General features: G+C 37.3%; 1 protein-coding gene across 2 annotated transcripts in view; it reads right to left on the bottom strand.

Annotated features, from left to right (window-relative positions):
- Positions 1-25,863, bottom strand: part of PTCHD4 (patched domain containing 4) — a 176,068-nt gene that overhangs the window by 105,808 nt on the left and 44,397 nt on the right. For both annotated transcript variants that reach the window (XM_087817441.1, XM_016212799.2), the window contains exon 2: positions 18,551-19,031. In XM_087817441.1, the coding sequence (XP_087673567.1) occupies positions 18,551-19,031 (481 nt within the window). The remainder of the gene's footprint in view (positions 1-18,550; positions 19,032-25,863) is intronic.

Below are 25,863 nucleotides of genomic sequence, written 5' to 3'. Positions count from 1 at the left end.
TCAATGCTTTTTGGCAGTGTATATATTCTATAATTTACAAAATCCCCACATTCCTCACTGTCCCATAACAGTATATTGCACGTATACATGTTAGAAGCCTCTCTCCGGAGGCATTTGGGTCTAGAACATTTTGATAAGGCGATACATGCGCCTGCTCTTAACTGTCTCCATCTACCTCACAAGAGATTCTTTATATTTTACTGTCATCGAAGCACTGGACCTGTTTTGCTTAGTGAAGCTGTATTATGTTTTCTATAAATCTGGTCTAATCAAATTCGAACCCAGAGTACTCCAAATAATTATATTTTTTAATTGTAAACTCTAAAAATCACCATGATCATTTTATCTGTTTTCTCTCACACTGTACAGCATATTGTGGGATAGAGTTGCTGACAATATAGTCTCTTAATATAGTAGTTGGCATCCTCTCAACTTTCTGAACATGGATATGAAAAGTAAGTCACTGTAAGGGGAAAGCCCTTGATGAATGTCACACTCTGGTAATACAGTAGTGTCATACTCTGGATAAATTCATTCTACTCATCTTGCATTTTGAAATATTTTGCTTCTACATTCAGGTTAAAATTTTCGTAGTGGCAAACACTTTCCTTTGGGAAGGAAATGACAGTGTTTCAAAGGAAAGATAATTGGTCAGTAGTAAAAGTAGGCTTGAGAAAGTTTATATCTGAACATTATCTATTAAATAAAAAATTAAAGATAATGAGTTGCTACTTGCGAAATTATGCAAAGAACAAATTTGGGTTGGAAGGCAGTTAATATTGATATTAGATACACAATACATATATATCAAGAAAAAGCTAAAATGATGATGGTTTAAAAACAAGGCTCAGAATAATATGTAGCCATTAAAAGTAAAACTGCAGCTGCTTATGTTTTCAGATATTACAAGATTGTGTTATTTGGATCAAGCCGTTAGCTGAAAATGCTGGATAAAAAGTAAACACAAAATACAAAAACAAATCTCATAGTTGGAATATCACTAAAGTGCTACAACTTTAAAGGGGAACTTTAAGGCCAAATTCTTGGGGAAAGATTGAACCTAGAGTGCTAAACAGAATTTCATAGCAATACACTTTTTCCTTGTGAGGTTTTTTCCTAATACCAAACACTAAGACATCAGATCAAGAGCCTCAAGGGGTAAGGGGGAGATAAATTAAATTCTATGGACTACTAAAGGTGAGATGTTATATTGACACAATTTCTCCTCCTCAAGCTGGGATCTCAGGGGCCACGAATTTAGAGCAGCACTGCACTAGAACTCATCTCCACCCCTCACTTCAAATCAAAGAGCATTTTAGAAATGTATCTGTGCTGAGCAGAGTAGAAGAAGAAAAATTGAAAGAAAAAATAATATCTTATAAGTTATTTATAGATGAGTCTTTGTGTACATCTATACACTGGACGCCATATTCTGGGTAGAGCAGGGAACCTCAAGCTGTGAACTACATTTGAGATGGTTTCTAATTATAAGTGCTCCCGAGTGCAGGACAACTACAAACACAAACCCCCTTTGGAAGAGAGAATACCATCATAGGAATGTGAATATACTCATATACTTTTTTTCAGTGATAATGACTACCACACACTCAGATAACTGGGCATAAAACGAAACAAAGTGATTGATTTAAGACCATCCAAACGACATACAGCAGCAGAGCCACAGAGACCCCAGATAATGGAATGATTATAAAGGCTATCATTATGTGAATTATTATATAGAAGACTATGCTTACTTAAAATATATATATAATCTTAAAAATATATTTAGATAGCACAAAATAGATATAGACATAAAAGGCTCAAAATCACCCTAAATCAACTGTGTAGAAGTTTTAAATATCCAATCATAAAAAATAAAATTTCAACAGGTCATTTAGCAATAGCTTAGGTGCATTGTCTTAGTCCATTCAGGCTGCTGTAACAAAAATACCATAAACCAGGCAACTTATGAACAAAAAACAGTTGTTTTTTAAAGTTCTGGAGGCTCAGAAATCCAAGACCAAAGTGGTGGTAGCTTTGGTTTTGTGGTGAAAACCATTTTGTGGTTCATAGATGACCCCTTTCGTTGTGTCCATCATGTGGTAGAGGAGAGAAGCCAACTCTCAGGGGTCTCTTTTATAAGAACACTAATCCTAATCATGAAGACTGGAACCTCATGACCTAATCACCCCCAAAGGCCCCACTGCCTAATACTATTACCTTAGGGGTTAGGTTTCAACATGTTAATTTTAGAGGTAAACAAACATTCAGACCAAAGAGGCAGCAAAAGACACAAATAGTAAACATCTCTAACAAAGAGAAGAAATTATTCAGAATGCAGCACAGAGAGACAAAGACAAAATGCAAAAGGGAGGGTAAGAGTCATGCAGAGTTACAACATATGTTTGATCGGAACTCAGAGGGAGGAAAAATAATTAGATAGGAATAATTTTGTAATCAATAAAGCAGATAGGTTTTAAAAATTTATAAAGCACAATAATCTATTAAATCAGAGGTTCAGTGAATCTTCAGTGAGATAAACACAAAGAAAGCCACATGTAGATATATCATAGTGAAACTGCAGAAAACCAAAGACAATGAAAAATATTAAAAACAGTCAGAGGAAAAAGACTAAAGAATAAAGATGATAGAGAATCGTTATTTTCAATGTAATGAAAGAATTTTATACCTAGCAAAAATAACTTCCGAGTATGAAGGCAAAAAAAAGCATGTCCAGGAAAACAAAGAAAAAACTGAGTTTTTCACCAGTAGAGCATCTCTAAAGGTAGTAAATTATTTCCTTTGAAAAGAAGAAAGTGATTTCAGATGAAAAATCTGAGATGTAAGAAGAAATGATAGTAAAAATAGTAGTGTCTAAGTAAATGAAAAAGACGATGAAGTATAAATTTAAAAATATATATCTAGTGAGGTTAATAGTAACATTAAAATGAGAAACAGCAATAACATATAAGTCAGAAAAGAGTGTAAAAGGAGTTTAAATGATCTAACTTCTTTATTATATAAGGAAGAAAAATGAAGGTTTTGATGAATTTTAAATTTTTATAAGTATGAATATTGTAATTCCTAGAGCAATCACAAAATTAAAAGAAAACATTTAACTTTCAAACATGCTAAAGGAAAAAAGGTATAATAAAATACATTAAACCAAGCTGAAAGATGACCAAAAAGAGAATGAAAAAATATATAGATAGAAACATATATGGGACATGTGAGACAAATAGAAAGCACAAAATAAAATGGTAGATTGAAATTCAAAGACATATGAAATTATATAAAAGGGACTAAAGGGACTAAATTCTTCAACTAAAAGACAAAAGGCATTTTACTGGAAAATTTTTCACATCCGACTATGTACAATATACAAGACATATAGAAAACCTAAGAAAAACCAAAAGGTTGTTTCTAAAAGAATAAAAATGCATATACTTAAATATGAACAAAAGATTTTGATGAAGCTATATTAATATCAGAAAATAGACTTTAAAGCTAACAGCATTTCTAGAGATTGAAATTCATTTTATACTGATAAAATATTTAGTTCATGAAGGAGATATAATGACATATATTTGCATGCAAGTTATAGCATAGGTAGTGAAACTATAAAGGAAAGCTAAGAGCTGATTATCTTAGAAGTCAAGATAATGTTTATTGCAAAGGAGGACAGTGTGATTAGAAAGAAACACTCAAAGGCTTTTGGAATGCTGGTAATGTTCCATTTCTTCATCGGAGCAGTATTCACACAAGTGTTACCATATAACTGTTAAAAATAGTATAATATAGATTGTTAACATTTTTTATATGGATGGAAATTCTTGAGTTATCCAATAAAAAAGAACACTGAATAATAAATACATTTTGTTCTGATTTATACATCTACATATTTATCTGTAGTCACAAGATACACATTAAATTTTTATCAGCAATTATCTCTAGATGGTGGTTTTGTACTTTCTTTTTGTTTCAATGTTTTCCTCTAATATGCATTGCTTTTGAAATAAGGGAAAAATAAATTTTAAAAATACTACCATTCAGGAATAGAAAATAGGGTTTCTAGAGAGAATAAAGGTTGGTAGAAGGATGTGTGTCAACCCTGAAAATGGAAAATGAATAGCCTTGTGGAAAGTGAGACATAGATACTCAATGAGAAGGAAATACTTGGAAAGCAGCAATGCTGAAAATGACTTCAGGGTGAGTATGGACAGCAAATTAGATAGAAGTTTGCACTGTTATGTGCCAGGAATGAGAGCCAATGTTATTTATAGCTGCAAAAGCACAGGCGCCATGGCACAAAACAAGGACAGGCAGCCTCTTTTTATATACATATTTGGAAAATCTGACTGTAAGGCAACAATTTTATAGCAAACTACTTTTAGCTTTAACTAGGTACAAGGAAGAAAATAGCCACCATGACCTAAAAATCATTATGGTGATACAAAATTCTCCAGTGAGACAATTTCTCACTCTGGTTTGTAAAGGGCATAGCCTCTATTAATGGCAGCCCCAAGCTTTAAGAAGGGTGATGTTAAAAATATGGATACTTGAATTATTTTCTTTAGCATCTTTCTCAAAAAAGTCATATCACAGTAGGCATAAAATATACAAAAATAAACCTGCATAGGAAGCTTGAATGCCCTCAAGGATTCAACTTATTGAAAAAGAAAAGTACAGACATTATAAAATTAGGAGAACTGGATCCTGATACAAGACTGGCCTTTAAAAGTAGATACAATGCACCATGTCCAAAGGACACTGTGAACTGAAGATGCTCAATAGGACACGCAGAATGTGGCAGCAGGTATCGAGGTGTCAGTTAATAATCAACTTCAGATATGCAATGCAGACTGCTCCTGGGTCAAGGGAGGGCCAGGGTTTGGGTTGATCGAGAGTAGGATCCAGTGCCCTGGAAGAAGGTTGGTTGACCAGAGTTAGGCAGGAACTTAAGGCAAGCAGATGGACTTTGGGGCTGCACTTCAAGTCCAACAAGATATTGGGGTACTGTTCATAACTTGCAGGAGGTAGAGAGACTTGACAGGATATAGATAGCCCTCAGATTGTATAGATAAAAATACCTAATTGAGAGATTACCTACAGAGGTATGAGCAGAGCCATAACAACAACAAATAACAAGGAATGTTGAGGTACGCAGAGACTATCAAGAGCAGGAAGCTGTTAGCACTTTAAGTCTAAAGGAATACGGGAGGAAGCGGTATCACCAGGGTCCAGCAAGAACTGGATCCTGAAGAGTTGCTGCCTGTCAGAGGCTGAATTTGTTGCCAAAGAAATAGTGTCAAAATAAGGAGGAAAGGAGCAGGAAAGAATGACCTTGATCTCTTTATCTCTGCCCTACTATCTGCTGGCGATACTTCTTATTGACCAAGCTCAACCTAAAACCAGAGGACAAGGGAGTCTGGGTGATGGAAGCCATAAAAATCAGCCTTCCCGTGCAAAGATCAGGGAAGGGAGAGTAGAGAAGAAAATCTGTTGGTGAGGGTGGGGAGTGCAGACAGAGAGGAACCTGCTCAAGTGTTATACAAGGAACTCAAGGTGAGGCCATTTATCCAGAGTGGGCCACTGTGACAGAGCTGTCCTTCATTCAGTCAACCCAAAAATAATTTTAAAATACTTTCTATATTGTGCTAGAGTCCCTCTACTAGTTGCCGAAGATACAAAAAAGTACATTGATCCTTTTATAATGAAGGTTTTACAGCTCAATATGGAAGTGAAGATACAGTGTAAACAAGGGTCGACAAAAGAAGAAATCAGTCCAGCCGGCATGGCTCAGTGATTCAGCATTGACCTATGATCCAGGAGATGGCAGTTCGATTCCCATCAGGGCACATTCCCGGGTTGCCGCTCGATCCCAGTAGGGGGCTTGCAGGAGGCAGCCGATCAATGACTCTCATCATTGATGTTTCTATCTCTCTCTCCCTCTCCTTTCCTCTCTGTGAAATCAATAAAAAACTATATTAAAAAAAAAAAAAGAAAAGAAAGAAATGAGTCATTCTTGGGCTTGGAAGTCAGTAAAGAAATGTCATAGAGCAAAAAACATATAAGCTTTGAAAATCAGAACACGGGAGAGATTCAAAGGAATTTTCTGGAAAAAAATCATGAGACATGAAAACAGCCTTGTGCATTTGGGCATATAGCAGTCTGGTTGGAGCAAATTATGCGAAGGAGATTGGAATTAGAAGCTACATAGCAACTAAGCCCCTGGGTCTCCTTGATGAACCTCTCTGCCTTGGACAGACTGCTCTAGAAACACAGCAGTGCTGAGCTGAGTAGATGGCATATTGGTAGCAGGTTTGGGTAGGGTGGGGGAATACAGGAATGCTCACACAAATGTGCCACTGCTTTAAGGTTTTCATGTCTCAGGATAAGATTAGGAAATATTAGCAGAATTGGCCAAGGGATATACAGACTGGAATAAACAACATAACCAAAAAAGAAAAATATCATCAAAAGCTCACAGGAGGAAGAGAAGGGAAGAACCATCAGAAACACTAATTAGTTCATTTGCTAACATAGTCGGTGGCGTTGATTCATCCTAGAAAGTTTATCAACAGAAGAAAGTGGCCAACATAGAATGGTAGGGTCCTGCAATGTGAATGTCTGTATTGTGCACGCAGAACATTCCAGGGGAGAATGACACCGAATCTGGGAGGCATAGGTGGGTATTTGGGAAGCGTTCTTTGAGAGGAACAAGGAAATTCATCGGACATCACTGTCTTTTAGGTTAGGCTCATCACAAAGCCTTCTAAGTAATACTTGGTCTTTTTTATATATCTCAAAAGAGGAAGACTAGTTAGGGGATATATGTAAACCGCTTTTTGAAAAAGATAACAGAACAGAGATTTTTGACTAATGTGTTATCTCTTGTCAACTTAATGGGCTTCTTTAATTGAGAATTTAGTTTTACCACTGTGCCTTTACAATACAATTTCCTGATCTATAAGACAGATATCCTAACCTGGAATACAGTAAAATTACAAATAATTCTACCCTTTGGAGTCTCTTGGCAGTTTCACTCAGTTTCCCCTGCCAACCATACAATCTCATTGCCTCCATCCCTTTAGATTTTCTGCATCTTAAAAATAGGTTGGCTTGTCTACAGAGAAACTTAAGGTCCTAAGTGGAAATCACACCTCTAGAAACACTTCCATAAAATGATGACAGGAAGTATGTGGATGTGACAGTTGAAAAAAATCACAGCCACCCAGGCTGTAAAATAAACTTAGTTTATCTCAAGCTTAGTTTTTACCTTCCATTATATTTTGAAGGAGGCACTACAGAATGGTAGAGAGCTAGCAGTTTTCAAACACTTTTTTTAATCCTCAGGAATTTCTCCTGAAACTAAATCTGCATGAAAATTGTCATGGAAGAATGTGAGTGTGAAGTGCATGGTCAGAAGCAGGAAGGAACAGCCAGGGGTTCTGCTGGCTCAATTCTTTCCAAGGCTCCTAGTTCCCCAGCACAGCCCAAGGAGCACCTGGCTCAATGTGAGAAGAGAATGGAGGAACCTGGGAGGAAAAACCAAGTAATACAGATTTGTATCTTGACTCTGTGGAGCCTTGAGAATAGTTCTGACATAGGGTATGTGGGGAAACAACTGCAATCAATAAAAACTACAGAAACCGTTAACGAGGAAGTAAGGCCACCCCCCACCAGATTTATGGCTTAAAACTAGCAGAGACCAGCTTGATCCAGCATGGAGACTCATGTCACCTAAGGGTAACCCCTATGCTCATTGTAATACATCAGCATGCTAAACCACACGCCTGCGTCACCATGATGGGGTAACTGAAAATCCATGCAAGGGCTCGAAGTGACTGAAGGAGCTCTTCCGGGAAATCTATACCACTTTCTCAGGAAGATTCGAAATATCCCTCCCCCTTATTGAGCATCCCTCCCTCATTAAAGAAACTCCCCCTTATTGAGCATCTCTCCCTCATTAAAGAAACTACAATAAAGGAAGCAAATTCTGCTGAAGGGAGGCTGCTCTGTCTGTGGATTAGCTCTCTGTCTCACTGTTTCACTAGCAAACTCGCTTTCACTTTATGCTCTATGCTGGCTGGCATTTGAATTCTTTGCAGGGCAAAGTCAAGGACCCACAGTGGTGACTTTATTTCCTTATTTAACAGAAACAGCTGCCTTTCTTACTTCTGGACAAATAAGGAAGCTAGTTCCATGATAAAATGGCCATGAGAATACTTTTAAGTTGCATGAAGCACCAAACAAAAGATTCAATGTTTAAACTAAACTCTCAAATTTGGAAATCCAAAATCCCCTCATTTACATTATCACTTTCAACGGCTTTGTTTAAAAGATACTGTTCTAAAATTTTCAAAAGAACACACACAATTTCATATCCATATTTATATACATTTCTAAAACACAAACCTTTATCTTTTCTATGACCTAGTGAAATTACAAGTCATTTATTCAAGAGATAATTGTTAAGCACTTATTATTCATGAGACATTGTGCCAACATAGTTAAATATATAAAGTTGCTTCAGTGCTTAACCATGACAGAGGAAAGAAAGGTGAGGGTGATAGAATTATAGAGTGAATTTGTCGATTTACTGTTAAATATTATGAGTCCTCATTATGTTGGTCACAGTCTCACCCAAAATCTACCAGTCAGGAATCTTTCATCATTCTCTCTTTTCTGTGTGTAATCTTGATTGGCTTATCCTCAATGAAATGAGCCATCTACCCTGTTTCTTCTTCTCTCCCTTCCTTTTTTTTTTCTTTTTTCTGTTTTGGTTTTCTTTTATTTCCCCTAAAAAGTAGTTTAACTTAATCTTATAACTAGCTCTTTCTGATGAAGTTATTTCCTTTCCTTCATTATTTGGTTTATATCATTGACTATTATGGCTATACTCTATACTTTTTATTTAAGTCATCTCAAATACACTTAGTAAATATTCTTAACTAATAGTTTGCTGTTTTATATGATTAAATATAATATTTAGCTTAGGATGTTACACTTAAAGTGGAAACAATCACTGGAAATATTACTGGCCAGGATTTTTCTTATTCCCATTTAAGCCAAGTTAATATGGGGAAGTAGTAGGAAAAATAGCAGCATCCTCTTTATATTACGCATGAACTCTAAGGGCTTGAGTAACAGAGTTTTACTGTGGTCTGGACATAAAACTATGGCAGACAGTTATTCAGTGCATTTGGTACATAAACCACAGTGTTCCAGGAAGGCAGGTGGGAATCAGTGCACAGGGATTCTTCAGTTCTTGGAAGCTTAAGGCCGGCCTCTATGATCCTCAAATCAGCATAGGACTCATGTTTCTCTGCAAATAGTCCTTTTTGTTAGATAGTATCTGGGTATGAAAATACTGGCTTGAAAAAGAATTGAATCTAAGAAGTAAGTTTCCAATTTTTAAACAATTTTTATCTAGATAGGACTTTGTTTTTTCTAAAAAAAAAAGCAATGGCATAAGCCTTGATGTCTTTTCACCCTTCAAGTTTCAAGAGTTTAAACTGCAGCATTTACCTTGATGCAGCATTTACCTTGATGGAGTACTGCAGAAAATCCCATTCTGGTTGGCAACTGCAGCTCTCTGCATTGGCAATATTTTTTCTTGGAATGTTCTGACTTGACAGTCAAGTCAACTTCAACTACTGAGGATAGTTAAGGTTGCTTGTGATAGATATGTATTTGAGGAAGGTTTAGATGTCCATGCTGGAGAGTGGTAGTACCTGATACATTAATAGTTCTACCACGTGCTAGATAAACTGATCTTTCTCATTTCCTCATCTGCTTAAATATTCAAGCCTGATTCATGATCTGATTTAAGAGGTAAAACACAATAGCAGAACATATTAGCCAGCATACGGCTTATTTATAAATCTTTCCATTTTAAAAGTCTAAACTAGCATATCAGCTACTCCTAAGATAAAAAAGATCACCAAAATGGGTCCATATGCCTCTCATCTGAGAAAAACTGTATTATGTAACAGTTCTCTTCCCCATTCCAAAACTTCAACTACCACTGGAGGAAGCTCATTAGCAGTAAAAAGTGCAAAAATGGAGGTGGATTCCAAAGAAAATGCAGAATCTTAAGGAGTCAGGGTATAATTACTACTAATGCTGGACAGTGCTGTACAGTAAAAAGTACATAATATTCAATTCTGCCTCAAATACTTGACATAGTTTAACTTCTTACTTGTTATGCCAAGATCTGTTCCCTTCCCACCTTCTTCAAAGTCTACAAAAACTGATTAGTTAGACAATATCTTAACTCATTAAAAATGTCTGATTCGGGAAGTCCATGTCACATCTACAATAGAAGAACAGGTCAATATAGCAAAATTAAAACTAAAGAATAACATAAAAAAATAGGGACATTAAGCTATCCAAGCTAAAAACAATCAAAACTTTAGATTTTTCTTGTTCTAAGAACTTTAACAGTCACAAAGCCATCAGTAGGTCAATGTTTTGCAAAATGCATACTGTATAGGATTTGGATTAGACATGGAAAAGATGCCAAGTAGACCCAGTTCTAGCCCACAATGAGCCAAAAACCTAAATGAGGTGACATATAGCCTAAGTGTCAAATAAATGATTCACTGATTAAAGAGTAAAGGTGGAAGAGATGTTAAAGAACAATCAGTCCAACTTCCTCATCTTATGAAAGAGAAAACATGGGAGACCCAGAAAGAAGAAGCCACCTAATAAATGAGAGGAAGGGACTGAACTGGACCCCAACTCTTATGACTCTAAGCACCTAAGCATAGGGGTTTTCACATCATTGGTGGACGCTTTTCCAAAAGAAGTAACCTTATCACCAAAAGCAAGGAAGCTGCATTTAACGTGGCTGAGAAGCAGCTCCAATTGAACACTCTTGTCACAATGAGGTCATTTCTGTTCCAGCAATGGAGTTATTTTAGGAAGGCTTTTGATGGGTTTAATGACCCTAAGTAAAACAGGCCCCTAGGCAAAGTCAATTGTTTTGTTGAGAAACAACAAATTGTTGAGAAACATTTCCAATACCATAACATAATCATTAAAGAACTTCAGTCACCCATTAAGACTTAGAGGCCCATTATATGCTATTTTCCTGGCTCATGCCTGGGGAAATAGAAGTGCCCAAAAAGTAACACCTTATGTCTCTGGTTACCCTGCCCCTTTCTAAATGGAGATACTGCCTCCAGCAGAACCAAGAGGAGCTGCTACTTATGCTTGTGATGAGTTTCCCCATCAATAAATCTCCACCTATCTGCATAATCTGCTTAAGACATTAGTCCAAAAAAGGTTCTATGGTAATTTTCCTAAACATTTTTATTGTGGCCCACATTAGGAAATACATCTTACATCATGATCTATTATACACATATATGTTAAACTGAAACAAAAAGTTTGACACAATAATACTGTATCACTGCAACACCTTCTGATACTTCCTATTCTTTTTTATTTTAGTCTTTTTTCTTGGAGTGAAATATAAATGTGAATTATAATACATTAAATTGATTTAATGGCTCTCTAATAGATCATAACCCATTTAAGAAACACTATGAGACCATTTACTCATTAATTTCACATATATTAATTACTGTCTACCCTAGGCCAAGTACTATTTGAAGTATTAGAAAACACTTTTCTTGAAGCCACCATGTAAGAAGTCTGAATGCCCTGAAAACACCATGCTGAAGAGGCCACATTCAGATTCAGTTTTCAACAGTCCCAGCTGAGATCGTCCTTCAGAAATCCTAGACTTGGTACCAGCCGTGAGCAAAGAAGCCATATTGGAAGTGGTAGATCCACCCCATTAATCCAGCCCTCCGACATTCAAGTCACCCTCAGCTATCTAGATCATCTCAGCTGAGGCTCTAGGCATCACGAAGGTGGGAAGAGCTGACGCCACTGTGACCTTACCCAATTACTGGCCCACTGAATGCGTGAGCATAGTGAAATGGCTGTTGTTTTACACTACTAAGTTTCATGGTGTTCGTTTTACAGCAATATAGTGCAGAACAGGCTCCAACTTCAGACAATTTTCTGACCCCACAAAGAAATTTAATAGTTTGACCCAATCAGCTTTTTACTATGATGATGACGATGGGGGATGAATCCTCATTGCCTTTATGGTTTAGCTTAGTTTATGCGGAAGAGGCAATTGATGTTCTTAAAATAATCTATTTCCTCTCCAACCTTTTCTGCACATTCCTGTAGTTAACCGGTTGCCATATGTCCAGTCCTGGCCAATAGTATATGATGAGAGGCAGATATATCACTTTGGGTACAGTGAGAAGTAGGCGTGGTTCCTCTAACTGTTCTCTCTTTTGGACTGGGCGCACAGACTCAGAAGACGAAATTGCAACATGAAGGTATCCTGGGCCACTGACTCTGTTCATGAAGAGGTGCTAAAGAAAGCTTCCTGACCCACACCAAGCTCCAGTGTGAACAAGAAATAACTCTTTGTTGTGCTAGGCTCTGTAAACTGAAGGCATTACTTATTATTGCAATATAGTCTAACTAACCCAAATCAATATAATTTTCATAATCTGTTATTATAGTCACTCTGCATACGCCATAATGACTCTTCTTTTTTTCTGGGATTTTTTTCTCATCAAATTCATCTCAATGCCTACGCAACTCCTCCCTGGAATAACTATACAATAAGGCTGGGCAGGGAGGGGAAGGGACTCAGCAACCATGCTAACTGACTTCTTATTTTAATTCATGTACACAGACTTCAAATGGACCTTAGTGCTTCCTAGTTATTCTCTTAAATATTCTTCTTTAATTCATTCTCCAGTTTTCCAAAGTGACTCTTTCAAACTCCCTTCACCTTCTTCAAATCAAATTTATTCTTTCCCCAAATTTATTCCCAGCTGATGACTTACTTCATATTTTACTGACAAAGTTGAAGCCACAGAAAAGAATTTCCACACGCTCCCACCCCCACATGTACCAATCTATCTGGATCTGCCCATATATTTTGCCTTCCTTTTGCTTCACTGTGGATGAGCTGGCTATGCTCTTACATAAAGCCAACGACTACTTAAGCTCTGAATCCAGGCCCATCTCTCCTACTCAATGACATTGCTTCTGCAATTTCCTTCTCTCTGCTTTACTATGAAGCTTTCTTCCTTTGCTGCACATTCCCATCATTGTACAGTCACTGGTATTTCCCTTTAATATGAAACTCCTTGAAAAAAATTCTCTTTATTCACCATCTTCACTTCCTATTCTCCAAGTGTTATTGAACCTCTTAAAATTACCCTCAGCACTCCCCCAAAGCAGATCCTGTCCAAGTCTCCAATGACCTTCAAATTGCCAAATAAAAAAAAATTCTCACTTCTCATTGGACACAATTTCTTAGCAGCTTTTGAAATAGTTGATCCTTTGCTCCTTCATGGAACACATTTTTTACTTGGCTGCTGGGACACTGTTCTCTTTTGCTTTTCTGCTATCTCACTGTCCGATTGTTCTTAGTGTCTTTTTCTGAGTCATGCTCATCTTTCCAACCTCTGAGTGTTGGAATGGTCCTAGGATGAGATTTCAGACTTCGATTTTCCATTTGCATTGTTCTTTCTAGTTGGTCTTATCAAATTCCATGTCTTTCATTATTAGGGGTGCCATGATTAATCCAAAATTTATATTTTCAGCTCCAACTTACAGATTTTACTTCTGAACCCGATCTCCATACTGGTCTTACAGAGCTAGCCCCACATTTTCCCATTTGGAAGCTGAATAGGCATCTCTGTCTTAGCAGATCCAAAACTAAACTCTTGATATTTTTCCCTGCAATTTATTCCTCCCACAATCTCCCTGACAGTAAGTGACAACTGTTTTCTATTAGTTATTCAGTCTTCAAAGCTTGGGGTCATCCTTGAGTTGTTGTTGTTTTTTTCTAACACACCATATCCTGTCCTTTAGCCAATCCTGTCAATTCTATTTTCAAATATATACCCTGAGTCTAATCCCTTTAAACAATGGTCATTGCTCCCATGTTATTTCGAGCCACCATTATATCTTATGAAGATTTTGCACTAACCTTTTACACAGTTTCCCTATAACCATTCTTGCTCTATTGTGGACTAATTCTCATATTGTAGTTGAAGATACTACAACATAATAGTTACAATGTGTAGCTCAAAGATGCTTTAAAGTATAAGTCAGATCACATTCTCTTGTGTCAAAAGGCTTCAGATTGCTTTCCATCTAAAGTACTAAGTTCTCGGTGCCCTACATGGTCTGGCCATACGGTACCTCTCTAGCCCCTACTCAGAATATGCAGACACTTGCCCACCCTGCTTTAGACGCTCCCCTTCTTGCTCTTTTTTAACTTCACCAAGCATGCGCATCTCAAAGCCTTTGCATGTGTAGCTCTCTTTGTCAGGGAAACTCTTTTCTGGGGTTGCCACATGGCCCCTTCTTCACTTCATTTAGCTCTCTGCTTCAATTTCATTTCTTAGAGGAGCTTTTCTCTGACCACCTATGCTCTCTATCCATTATCCTGTTTTATTTTTATATTTTATATCACTTATCAATAATATAGCAATAGTTTATATAGATCTGCTTATTGTTGGATGCCTCCCCTTTGCAGGCCTAGAAGGTAAAAATCCATACAGGCAGCAACTTGATCAGTTCTATTTGATACCTTTTACTATCGAACCCAAAATACTTGGAACATAGTAGGTGCTCAATAAATATTTGAATAAATTAATAAATAAATGAATATGAAGCTCAGTTTTAGAAGATGAATGAAAGTCTCATATGTGGAAACTCTGAGTCCCTGTGAGAAAAACAAGTCATCTGCATGTACCTAGTATCAAATTAACTAAAGAATGACTCCTGAGTTATAAAACAAACTCAGGATGGGCAGAAAAATAATAATGAACCAAGGCTATTAATGTAGCCACAGAAGACCAAAAAAATACAGCAGGATCCAGCTTGGCATTTGTGTGCAATATTAGCCCATATTTCTCTTTGTCAGAAAGAGAAGACATCCACATAAAGCAAATGTGATTAAAACAAATGTTGACAACTGGTTATAAATTAAATTAGTGGCCTTCTCATTGGTTTATGCTTGTATAAGGAAAGGACATTAAGCTGGAGTTAAATGGGGCCATTTTGGGTGGTTTTTAAAAATTATTATAAGTCTAGATTTCTCCTTCTGATATCTTTTCTAGAGAAAATAAGTATGTCTAAAATCATCTTTTCTAAACCTAAATATATAATACACAATTAGACAAACAAATTTACTTATGGAGACACTAGAACAAAATAAAACATTGGTGCAGGCTTTAAAAATGCAGGATATAGGGGTACAGAATATATGAGTCAAATGACATTGGGGATATTAAGAAGATGAATGGTCACAAAAAAGAGCACGCAGGTGCAGTATAGAAGGAAGTGGGGTGGTCAAAAATAAGGTGACTGAAGAGCAGAACACCACAAGTGACATACTCAGCTATAGGAATAAATTCTAATGAGGATGAATGGTTTGAATCTGGAGCATAATAGAGCGATGTTCACTACATTAAAGAAATTCATGTGGGAAGATGAGAATAGAAATAGAGGTTTACCAAAAGAATCAGGCTTCTTTCTTTTACACCCAACTAATTTTGAATTATGCAGTTTTGACACCTTGTTACCTGTAATTATTTAAAGGACTAGTTTAACCAATGCCATTGAAAGATAAATATCTGCCAAATGCAACTCACTGATGCTCAACATCACATTCCACCTCACCATCTTATTGAGATGTGCTTTTTGTGTCTCCCAGCTTTGTGTGTCCAAGGCTCTGCACATATGTGAGTGAGCACGCGCACACTAGCAGTCAACAAAGAAGAATGGAGATTAAAGACTTGAGGATAACATATACCTTAAATGTTTTCATAAAGGAATGATAAAATTCTAACCTCAGTTGAAGAATGAAATAAGTAAGATTGTAGGATCTTTGAAATTTACATCTAAAGAATCCAAACCTTTCATTTACTATATGAAAAACTCAGACAAAGGGGCAAAAGACTACATATAACTTGCCCCATAAAGCATATGAAGATACTGGAAAAGCTGAGATGAAAACTCAGATTTCCTAGCCCTGTAGAGTGTTATTCCTTTCATTTCACTAGTTCCCAGTCTTGGTAGCTTTACTTTACAAACAAACAAAACACAGCACAACAAACTCTCCCTTGACAGAGCAAATATTTTAAATAAGTATATTCTTATAGGTCTATTATTATGTTTCATAACCTAGCAGAAAAAGTTTCTTTTAGAATACTTTAAGGGTTTGAATTACAGGAATACTGAAAAATAACCATTCACCGGGCTACCTAACTTCTGCATGTACACTGTCCAGGGTTGATTTACGATATAAAAACTCGCTGAGAGAGGAGAGTGTGAAAAGTGTGTGTTGCAGCGACTGGCTTTTCCCTCATTGTAGCTTTCAGTGCTTTTATTATTTCTTTAAAGAATGGAAACACCACTCTGCTTTCATAGAGTTTATGTTACAATTCAGCATCACTAGAGACAAGTTTTCTCCTTATTTGTATGAAATGTAAATTTTGATGTATTATAGAGTTTTCCTGATAAATCTTTCCATTCTCTAATTAAATTACCACCAGTGTTAGAAAAAACCCTAGTAGGCTTTAAAGCATCTAATTTGTCAATCTTGAATGAGTCATGTTTCTTTATTATTATTATTGTTGTTGTTAAATTTATTGAGGTGTCACTGGTTAATAAGATCACATAAGTTTCAAGTGTACATTTCTGGGATACATGATCTGTATATTGCATTGTGGGCCCACCACCCACAGTCAAATCATCTTCCATCACTATCTATTTGGCCCCCTTTACCCTTTACTACCCACCACCTCCGTTTCCTCTGGTAACCACCATAACATTGTCTGTGTCTATGAGTTTCAGTTTTATATCCCACAAATGAGTGACATCACATGGAATGAGTCACATTCCATCTGTGATTCATGCTGTAAGATTCTTATGAATCTTGTATTGTTATTTCAAGTCAAGAGACTGAGCTTAAAGAACATAACAAGTGTAAATGTTTTTAATCTAGACTCATCCTTGTGACTGGTAAAAAAAAAATTGTATAGTTCTTTGGGAAAAAGAAAAGCACTTTTTAGTAACAAGATGAACATGCATTTAAAAATGATTTACAAAATCCAGGAAGACTTTCAATTTCTTGAAGCCAAAGGCCATTTCCTATGCATCACTGAATCCACTACACTTAACACACCAGCTTGACCACTAAAACGCACTGATACTTATTGAGGATTTACTATGTGCTATTAGCTTTAGGTACATTCTATTAAACTAAAAAAACAATCCTTTGAAGATGTTATCATTATTATCCTCATTTTATACAATAAGAAACTGAGGTTCAATGAGATGAACTAACTTAATAGGGTCATAAGGAAGTTGGGTTTCCAGATAAAGAAGTGTGGCCTCAGGACCTACAACATGAATCCACTTTTCAGAGTTGTTCTCAGAAAAGTTTTGTTAAGGTGAAAACAAAAAGGGCCTGAGTCACCTACAAGGCTTTGTGACCATATTCCTGTGTCTTTTTCATCTAACAATAAAACTATGCTTTAGAACTGATTTTAACCTGGGAAGTGAAAAGCAATTGCTTCACAGCTAACGCTCTCCTGCTCATGTCAGTTCACCACCTAGAGGCCATTTTTCCAGCTCATTCTCCAAATCGCTACATGTAGGGACTTATATCACATCTGACAGAACTCTTTTGCAGTTCCACAGTTGTCCCCACTATCATCTCTTTTCTGATAAGCTCCATCAGTTCTGTTGCTAAGCCATCACTCACTTTTCTTCCAAGATTTGATCTTCTTGTTTGCAAACACACACACACACACACACACACACACACACACACACTCTCATGTACCATTTTCTAGACCATGTCTGTCTGGGAAGAAACTTACAAGAAGGTAGAATCTTGACCGGGGATGCTCATTAATTATTTTCACCGGAGATGAGCTCATTTTTAAGTGGCAGCAGGAAGATTTTAGTTTATATAGAGGTGGGAAAATGGAGTACATTTCAGCAAAAACTTTGAAATGACCTCATAAAATTTAATAAAGAAGTTCTTTGAGATCAGAACGTATCAGAGATTCTCGGAATTTTCATCCTATGGTGTTCACTCTTTATCACTAACAACTTGAGGATGCCCATAAATATAAACTATAAAATTCTGTTTGAAAATGTTAAAGGTTTTGGATATCCTTAAGTCTGTACTCCATAATCCCTGATCTATCATTTTTATTGTAATTTTAGAAAATTACAATATTGTGCAAGTTAAAATACTTGACAGCATTCAATTCCCTGACCTAAATGGGAAAGTGGTCAGCCCATAACTTCCTGGAAGGCACAATGAGGTAAAGCTGACCCACCCCGAGTAAAGTCTTACAGAATCACACAGACACACCAACGCAAATTTAAAACAGATTTCCACCCAAGAATTCAAGACATATACTACCTGCCCCGAACAAGTAAGAATCCGATTACCACAAGGATGGATAGTTACCCATGGCGAAGAATGGGATTCCCAGCAAGGTGGAGTTGTACTTCCCATCAGTGATGAAGAAGATCCCTGCGGCCGTGACGATGGAGATGCACACGGTGAGCACCCCCAGGAGGCCCAGGAAGGGCTTGCTGCGCAAACAGTCCTTCATGGAGCTGGAGAGGGTGGCTGTGGTCAAGATCAGCACGAGGCTCACCAGGACCTTGCTCCTGGCCAGGATGCTGGTCTTATGAAAGTCTCTCCAGAGGCTAAAGGATACTAAAGAGTAGAGCTGGAGGTCCTGGTGCTCACCCTGGAGCTTCCTCATAAGCTTACAGAACTCATTCTCCCACTTCTCCCCTATGAGGTCCTGGGTGGCAGAGCCATAGGTCTGGAGGTAGTAGGTGATTTGAATGGCTCTGGCTGACTTGACCCGTTGGTCCTTGCTGTTTGGCACTTCCACTACCCCGCCTAGTTGGTGTCCAATAAAACTGTTCCTCCCATCCTTGAAAACAGAAAAAAGGGAGATTTAAGTTACAAGGCAGATGCACATTCCAGAGGACAGATTCTTACTCTTAAGTGAAGGGGCACAAGGAAGGCAGCAATTGTGGAGCTGATGTGGGTGGAGTGACATGTTAGGATTTTATATTCAACCTTTTGGAGCCACATGGGATACCATGCAAGATGATCAGGATTAGGAAAGATGCAAAGAGTGTTATGAAGCTGTACAAGTCTTGCCACATGCATAGGAAATGTACATAAATATTACTTTGATCTCATTCCCACCACTGCCTTCTGTGGCAATCTATTCTAACTCCTAAATGTGGGATCAAGTTTTATGATTCAGTTCCAGCCAAAAGTGAAGCATGGCCTGAGTTAACATTTCAAAAGTTAAACTAATTATTCATTTAATAAATGTGTGCTAAACTTTCCAGGGTTAACACACACACCTACACCAAATACACACAAACACACACAAACATTATAAACATCCATACTCATCCTTTCCATTGTGGGGATACAACTGCATATGGCAGAACAAGTAGAAGGAATTATTGTTTTTGCTTTTACAGTTAATTTTATAGTGTTAAAATGTTTTTGAAACGTAATGTGAGCACCTAGTCATTCATTATAATTTCCCCTCCAAACACTTGCCTCAGTCTTACGTTGACCTCTTTCCCATAGAATGCAGTGGACGAACTCCCTAAATGAGACTGATAAAATTTCAGGTGGGGTTGTTAAAAGGCATCTCAACTTCAGAATTTCACATAAGTAGACAAGACCATAAGAGTAGGATATTTATAAGAAAAGCAATCCCTCCTGTTTAAGGCACTCCTGAGGTGGACATTGATCTGTCTAAACAGGTTGATAGCAGTCATTTTCATCCAGTGTGCCTTAACACTTAAAACAAAATCCCTGACAGCCATCACCAAATTTTAATCAATTAGGTATTGTTTGTTTGTTTCTGGGTTTTTTGTTTGTTTGTTTATTTTTTGGCCACACTCATTTACTCCAGTGCTAATGGTTGTCAGATGAAATATTGAACGCAACAGCAGGTTGCAAGATGGAATATAGCATTGAAAATGTGCTGCAGGTACTGAGTGGGACACAGGAATGAAGGTAAATATATGCCATAAATAGACTTTGTTTGTTAGATCAGGCAAGCCATTTATCTCATGGGGGTATAAAAGAGGAGAGTCAGAGCAGAAAACAGTTCTTTCCAGAAAGAAGTGCAGGAAGGCAACAAGCCAACAGTGTGATAACCGTGGTTGTTTACACCAAACTGTGAGGTTTTATATACTCATGTAGACATGTGTAACAATTATTGTGGACTTGTTTAGTCCAGACATCTATATCTGAGGTCCTTGTTTGCATTTTTAACATGCACCAAAAGCAACATTAATACTTGAGAGTGTGTGGCAAAAAGAAAAGTTTGAGAAAGTTACAGAGAGTAAAAATGTTGTTACTTGGAGAATCAAGAGAGAAGGAAATTTCATAGTGGCCCCACATACCCATATTCTCCCTACATGTTCAATAAAAGCAACCTTTCTATTTAACTCAACCTGGCCAACTGTAAGTAAACAATGTATTTCTAAATAAGAATTTGATTTAAGGGGCTTTTTTTCCTTTACTTAGTTTATCTTCCACTTCCAAGTCACCTTTTTTCCTTATAAAAATCAAACTAAAAATCCAGCTGTAGGTTCACAGGGCTCTCTCCCCATGAAACCCTGTGGGTCCTCCGATGAGCTGAAAGTAAAAGGGTGGAAAAGCCTTGAAAAAGGTGTGAGAATCCTGACTCAGGACTGAGAGACTGTGAAATATGGTTTCCAGCCTATCAGTCCAGGACACACAGCTCCTCAATTAGGCTTGTTTACTTTTGTTTTAAGCTTGGTATAATTTTAAGTTCCAGTCTTGTTTCCACTTCTTTGAAATCCCATCTGTGATGTTGAGTTGTGCTTTTGATTATTTGAAAGACAGAGTATTTTAAAAGCTATATGTATTCACTTGAAAATGTACAGTTCCATGTGTCTTTACTCATTTCCATAATCAAAAAGATTTCTCAGGGATCTTTAACAGAGGAACAAAGATTTATGCATCCCTCAGGCCTCATTTGGAGATTATAGTGGATCAAAAAGGGGGCTGATAATGTGTCTGGAGAAAAGTACAAATTTAAAGAAGGCAAATATAGATTATTAAATAACTGATCTTCACTGGCTCTGGCTAACTGTTCACCCCCCTTTTGAGGTGGTATAATTTTCATTTTCTACAAAAATTATTTAATAAAAAAATATGGTTTCATTCCATTATATTCAAATCAAAGTGACAATGGAATGAGTTGCTCTCTTAATCTGCTTTACATGAACCAGAACAAAATAAGCAGGGTCTGTGGAGGTCCTTGAATTTAAAGCTCTATTAAACAGTCCACATCAGAGATGAGCTGTTGGCCCAATCATCCTGCTAAGTACAGCCCTGAGAAATACACTTTTTACATTATTTGTAAGGGGAATTCTACTATTTTGTAAGGGGTGGTAGAAGTGTTCTTCAGTTTCCCAAACAAGTTCATAGGCACCTCTATGTAGGAGAAACAAGGAAAAAATATAACATATGTTGTAATTATCCTCTGGACTTGTAAGAAGTTAGGTGTGATTAATGGAGACAATACATAATCAGGAGTCATGTGACCTGGGCTGCTGTGTGCATCTCATACTAATTAGACAAGAAACCCTTGTCTGGTTCATGTCCCCTTCTAGGGTTCAGTTTTCTTATCTATAAGATGAGTACATATGAGTATAGGAGTAAAGGTTTATATGATATTGAAGACATTTTCAGCTCTATTATTCTATGAAAATACTGTCTATAAAGCTTTGAAGAGATCTAAATGTCAGAATGATATCACTATAAGTAATAGAGCCATAAGTTGATTATTTCTATATCTATTCCACTCACTGGGTAGAACTGTTTGTTTAGTTAATAGCAAACCTGGAGGCTCAGTCCGAGAGGGCAAATCTGCCAGTCAAAGGGTTCTAACACAGACTTCCAACTCAACTGAGACCTCAATTCCAGTATTTTCTAGAATCCTATGGGGGTGACTTCAGGGAAACAACACTGGCTCCCATTCTCCATAAACCGCTCTTGATTATTAAAACTATCTTACATGTAGATGCCCTTTTCCCAATATTTTCCTCTCCATTAAACCAACTAGCAACCATTTAACACAGGTTCATTCATTTTCCTCCTTTCCCAGTAAAACCTCCTACACAAATTCTGAAATCCTTTTAAGTGCAGAAATCACTTTTATGTCTCAATGAAGATAAATCTTAAAACAAAAATATGACAGGATGGTAACAGATTACTTTCAATGCTCTCCTGTTTCAGTGTTTCGCTGAATTGAACTGTCATCATTAAGATGAGATAAATTGAAACCCCTAAGTCATCGTTACGTCCATTTCCGTTCCTCCTCAATGTGCTCTCCACATTAAAACCAGAATATATTTGCCCAGTTCTAAATGAGATCACATCATTTCTGCACTTAAAACCTTCTACCAGCTTCCACTTAAACCAGGAATAGAGTAAGAACCTCCTACCAGGCCCCCAAGGCCCTGCCTGGCTCACTGCTCGCTGAGCCCTCAGCCCTCTCCTCCTGTTCCTCCCCTCGTGAACTCGGCGCCAGCTCTCCTGGCCTTTCTTCCTACTCCCTGAACTTACTCTTCCCCTCATGGCCTTTGTACCACCCCTTCCCTCTGCCTGGAACGCTTTTCTCTATTCTTATGGCCTGGGCTACTTTCTTATGGAGATATTAACTTCAAAGAGGCTATTTGAATCACAGGGTCTAAACTAGACACTTCCTTCCCGGCAATTACTCTATCGTAATTTTATCTTCTTCCTACTAATCTTTTCTACCTGAAGTGATCTTTATGTAACCATTTAACATTCCTTTTCTGTCTCCTCCCTGAGAATGTGTGCTCATTGCAACCTGGCACCTTTCACATCTGGCTCACTGATAAGCTCCCTGTGCCTAGAACAAAGCCTGATATATAATAAATGCTTCATAATATTTATCTCAATGAGTTCACTCTGAGGGGTAGTAACTAATCATACTTTATTTTTTAGAGATTACTTTGCTAAGAACGGTAGAAGTAAGAGACACAAAGTGTCTGAGGACAGTAGGACCTCAGATGAAGAGAGGTATATATAGACATTAGAGATTGATATAGAAGAAAATGGACTTTATTCTTCTTTTAATCTGCTTAGTCTAGTGAAATATTTCCCCCAAATATGTTGTCTCTTCCATTTCCACTGCACACCAATAATGTGCAACACACTGGTCAAGAGTAGGGGGACTTAAGAGTAGCTAGAAAAAGGATTTGTATGCACTACGGTTGAGGCAAAATACAGCTCAAGATGTTCAAGGAACTACAAGAAGTGACGGGTTTGATTAGAGAAGAAAGCAAGGCCTCTTCTGTAAGGGCCGTGAAAGCCTGGCTGAGTTGGACTTAACTGTCCTGCGGCAGGAAGCCACTGGTGAGTTTTAAGCAGACGTATCACATGCTCTACTTTCGGGAGAGCTCGTTCTCATTGCACTGTGGATCATGATTTAGAGAATCGGGTGACTCTAAAGGAAAGAGCTCAGTTTAAAAGTCCCTGCAGTATTTCTGGTTCTTGATGCAGCATGAATAAAATGTCAGCTGAGTCAGTCTCTGGTAGGTAAATTGTCCCAAGGTGAATCAATGGAAGTATAGGTCACGACGCTGTCTCACGGCTGTGAAGCATCTCATCACATCATCTCTCCAAGAGCAGTAATGCCAGGAAAAAATAAATCTTGGGCTCTTTAGGTCTTTTTTCATTTACAGTTACTACTTTTAGTTTATAGTTACTACTCTGCAGCTCTAAAAATTACTCCCACCCAAACTACACCTCTAGTGTGGAAAAGAAAATTAAACTCTCAGAGATATGAGCAAATAATAAATTCTTAAAGAGATACAAGAGGAAAGAGACATTAATGTTATAAACAATTGTGCAGAAAATAAATTACTCAATGCTGCTTTGAAATTATAAGGGTGTAAGTGTTGTATCTGCTCAATAACTGTGCTAGGTTGACATTAAGATACTTGCTGTGACTGCAAGAAAATTGACAACACAGCTCTTGTCCAAGGAAATTGTAATTCAAATTTCATTAATTTTTGATGAGATAGACCCTGCAAGAATGTTGGAAACTTTTAGATGGTCAGTTGTCTTTTATTGTTGAAAGGAATACTTTCCTACGTGTGGTAGATAGTGATATTTCTAAAGGAATTTTAAGGGGTGTTTTGTTTTGTTTTGTTTTGTTTGTTTGCTTGTTTGCTTAAATAATGTTTGTCCTTATATGTATTCCCTAGCATATTCTCTGCTTTATTCTCAGTAGCAAGTACACACACAAACTAGGATTAAACAAAATCATCAACAATCTTGACTTTTCTCTCCAGAGCTTCCTGTTTAGTAGAAACAAAGCAAATTGTGAGAAAAGCAAATTCTTAGGAGATCTTTAATGAAAAAGAAAGTCGTTTTCAAAACGGAGGCCTTAGAGCATTAACATGCACTAATAAACACTCAACTAAACTTCTTATGCATATTACTTAGCTAGGAGAGTGCACTCATAGATTTCTATTTTTTCCAAAGAGGAAGGTTGAAAATAAGGTTTCTGTGTTGCTGAAATGAAATAAGAGCTTTAGCCAACCAGAATATAGAATATGTCTAACACAGTGCCTTAGCATATCAATTAACTGAAACTTGGTTGAAAATTTTTAACACATGGCCAACTCAGTTTCAAAACTTAATAACTATATTTGCATTATCCTGGGAAACTCTTCCAGTCACTCTATGAGGGGGTGCTATACCTGAGTAGCCTCAAATCACTAATGAGGACATAGGGGCTGAAGAGGGGCAGAGTTTGTTACCCCAAATACACCTCTTTGGGATATGGCTTATTTTAAGCTGGTTACTTGTAAGGCCCTAAAGACTCAGGAAGAAACTTTGACCTTGCCTCTAACTGCCAAAAAGAATTTAAGATAGAAGACCTGTTCCAGAAAGGAGCTAGCACCATAGACAACAATAGCTTGATCTGGGAAGAACCTAGCAAGGCCCTTTGATCAAAGTCCTTTCTATGTCACATTGTCTCAATGTCCCCAGCAAACATTTGTTTATTAAACATTAACCATTTTCATCTCCCAGGTGAGGTGAATTGCCTTTTTCCCTTGAAAGTCCCAGACCCTTACCTCCTGCTTCTTAATCCAGAATGTTATATGTATATATAAACAGCAGGTCCTCAAATAATGTCATTTTCATCAATGTCATTTTATTATAACATTGATGGGGGGGGGGGGAATCAATTCCTGGCTGGGGCTACTGTCTGTGTGGGTTTTCTCTGGGGACTTAGATTTCATCCCACATCCCAAAGATGTGTGAGTGCTGTGAGTGGACTTGTCTAAATTGTCTCAGTCTGAATGCGTGTGCGTGTCTGTGAGTGGCCCTGTTGTGGAAGTGTGTCCAGTCCAGGATGGGTTTCATCTTGCTCCCTGAGCTGCTGAGATGGTCTCCAGCCACCCACCGGAAACAGAATAAGTGTATGGAAAAATCATAACCTTACTTATTTTTATTATTTTTTAATAGATGTTTTACTCACATTTAATTCAATGTTTAACATAAGAAATGTTTTGGGTCTTGATTAAGAAGTTTGGTGATGTTTCTGTGACCAGAAGTATGTCGTAAGAACCTAATTATTGTTTATATCAATTACCCTGTAGTAAAGTTGGTTTCATTATGTGTCATTTCACTTAAAGTTGCATTTTCTAAGAACCCAT

This window comes from Miniopterus natalensis, chromosome 5 (assembly GCF_054644295.1).
Source record: "Miniopterus natalensis isolate mMinNat1 chromosome 5, mMinNat1.hap1, whole genome shotgun sequence".
In the NCBI taxonomy this organism is placed as follows: domain Eukaryota; kingdom Metazoa; phylum Chordata; class Mammalia; order Chiroptera; family Miniopteridae; genus Miniopterus; species Miniopterus natalensis.
This window is presented reverse-complemented; position numbering and strand designations above follow the sequence as displayed.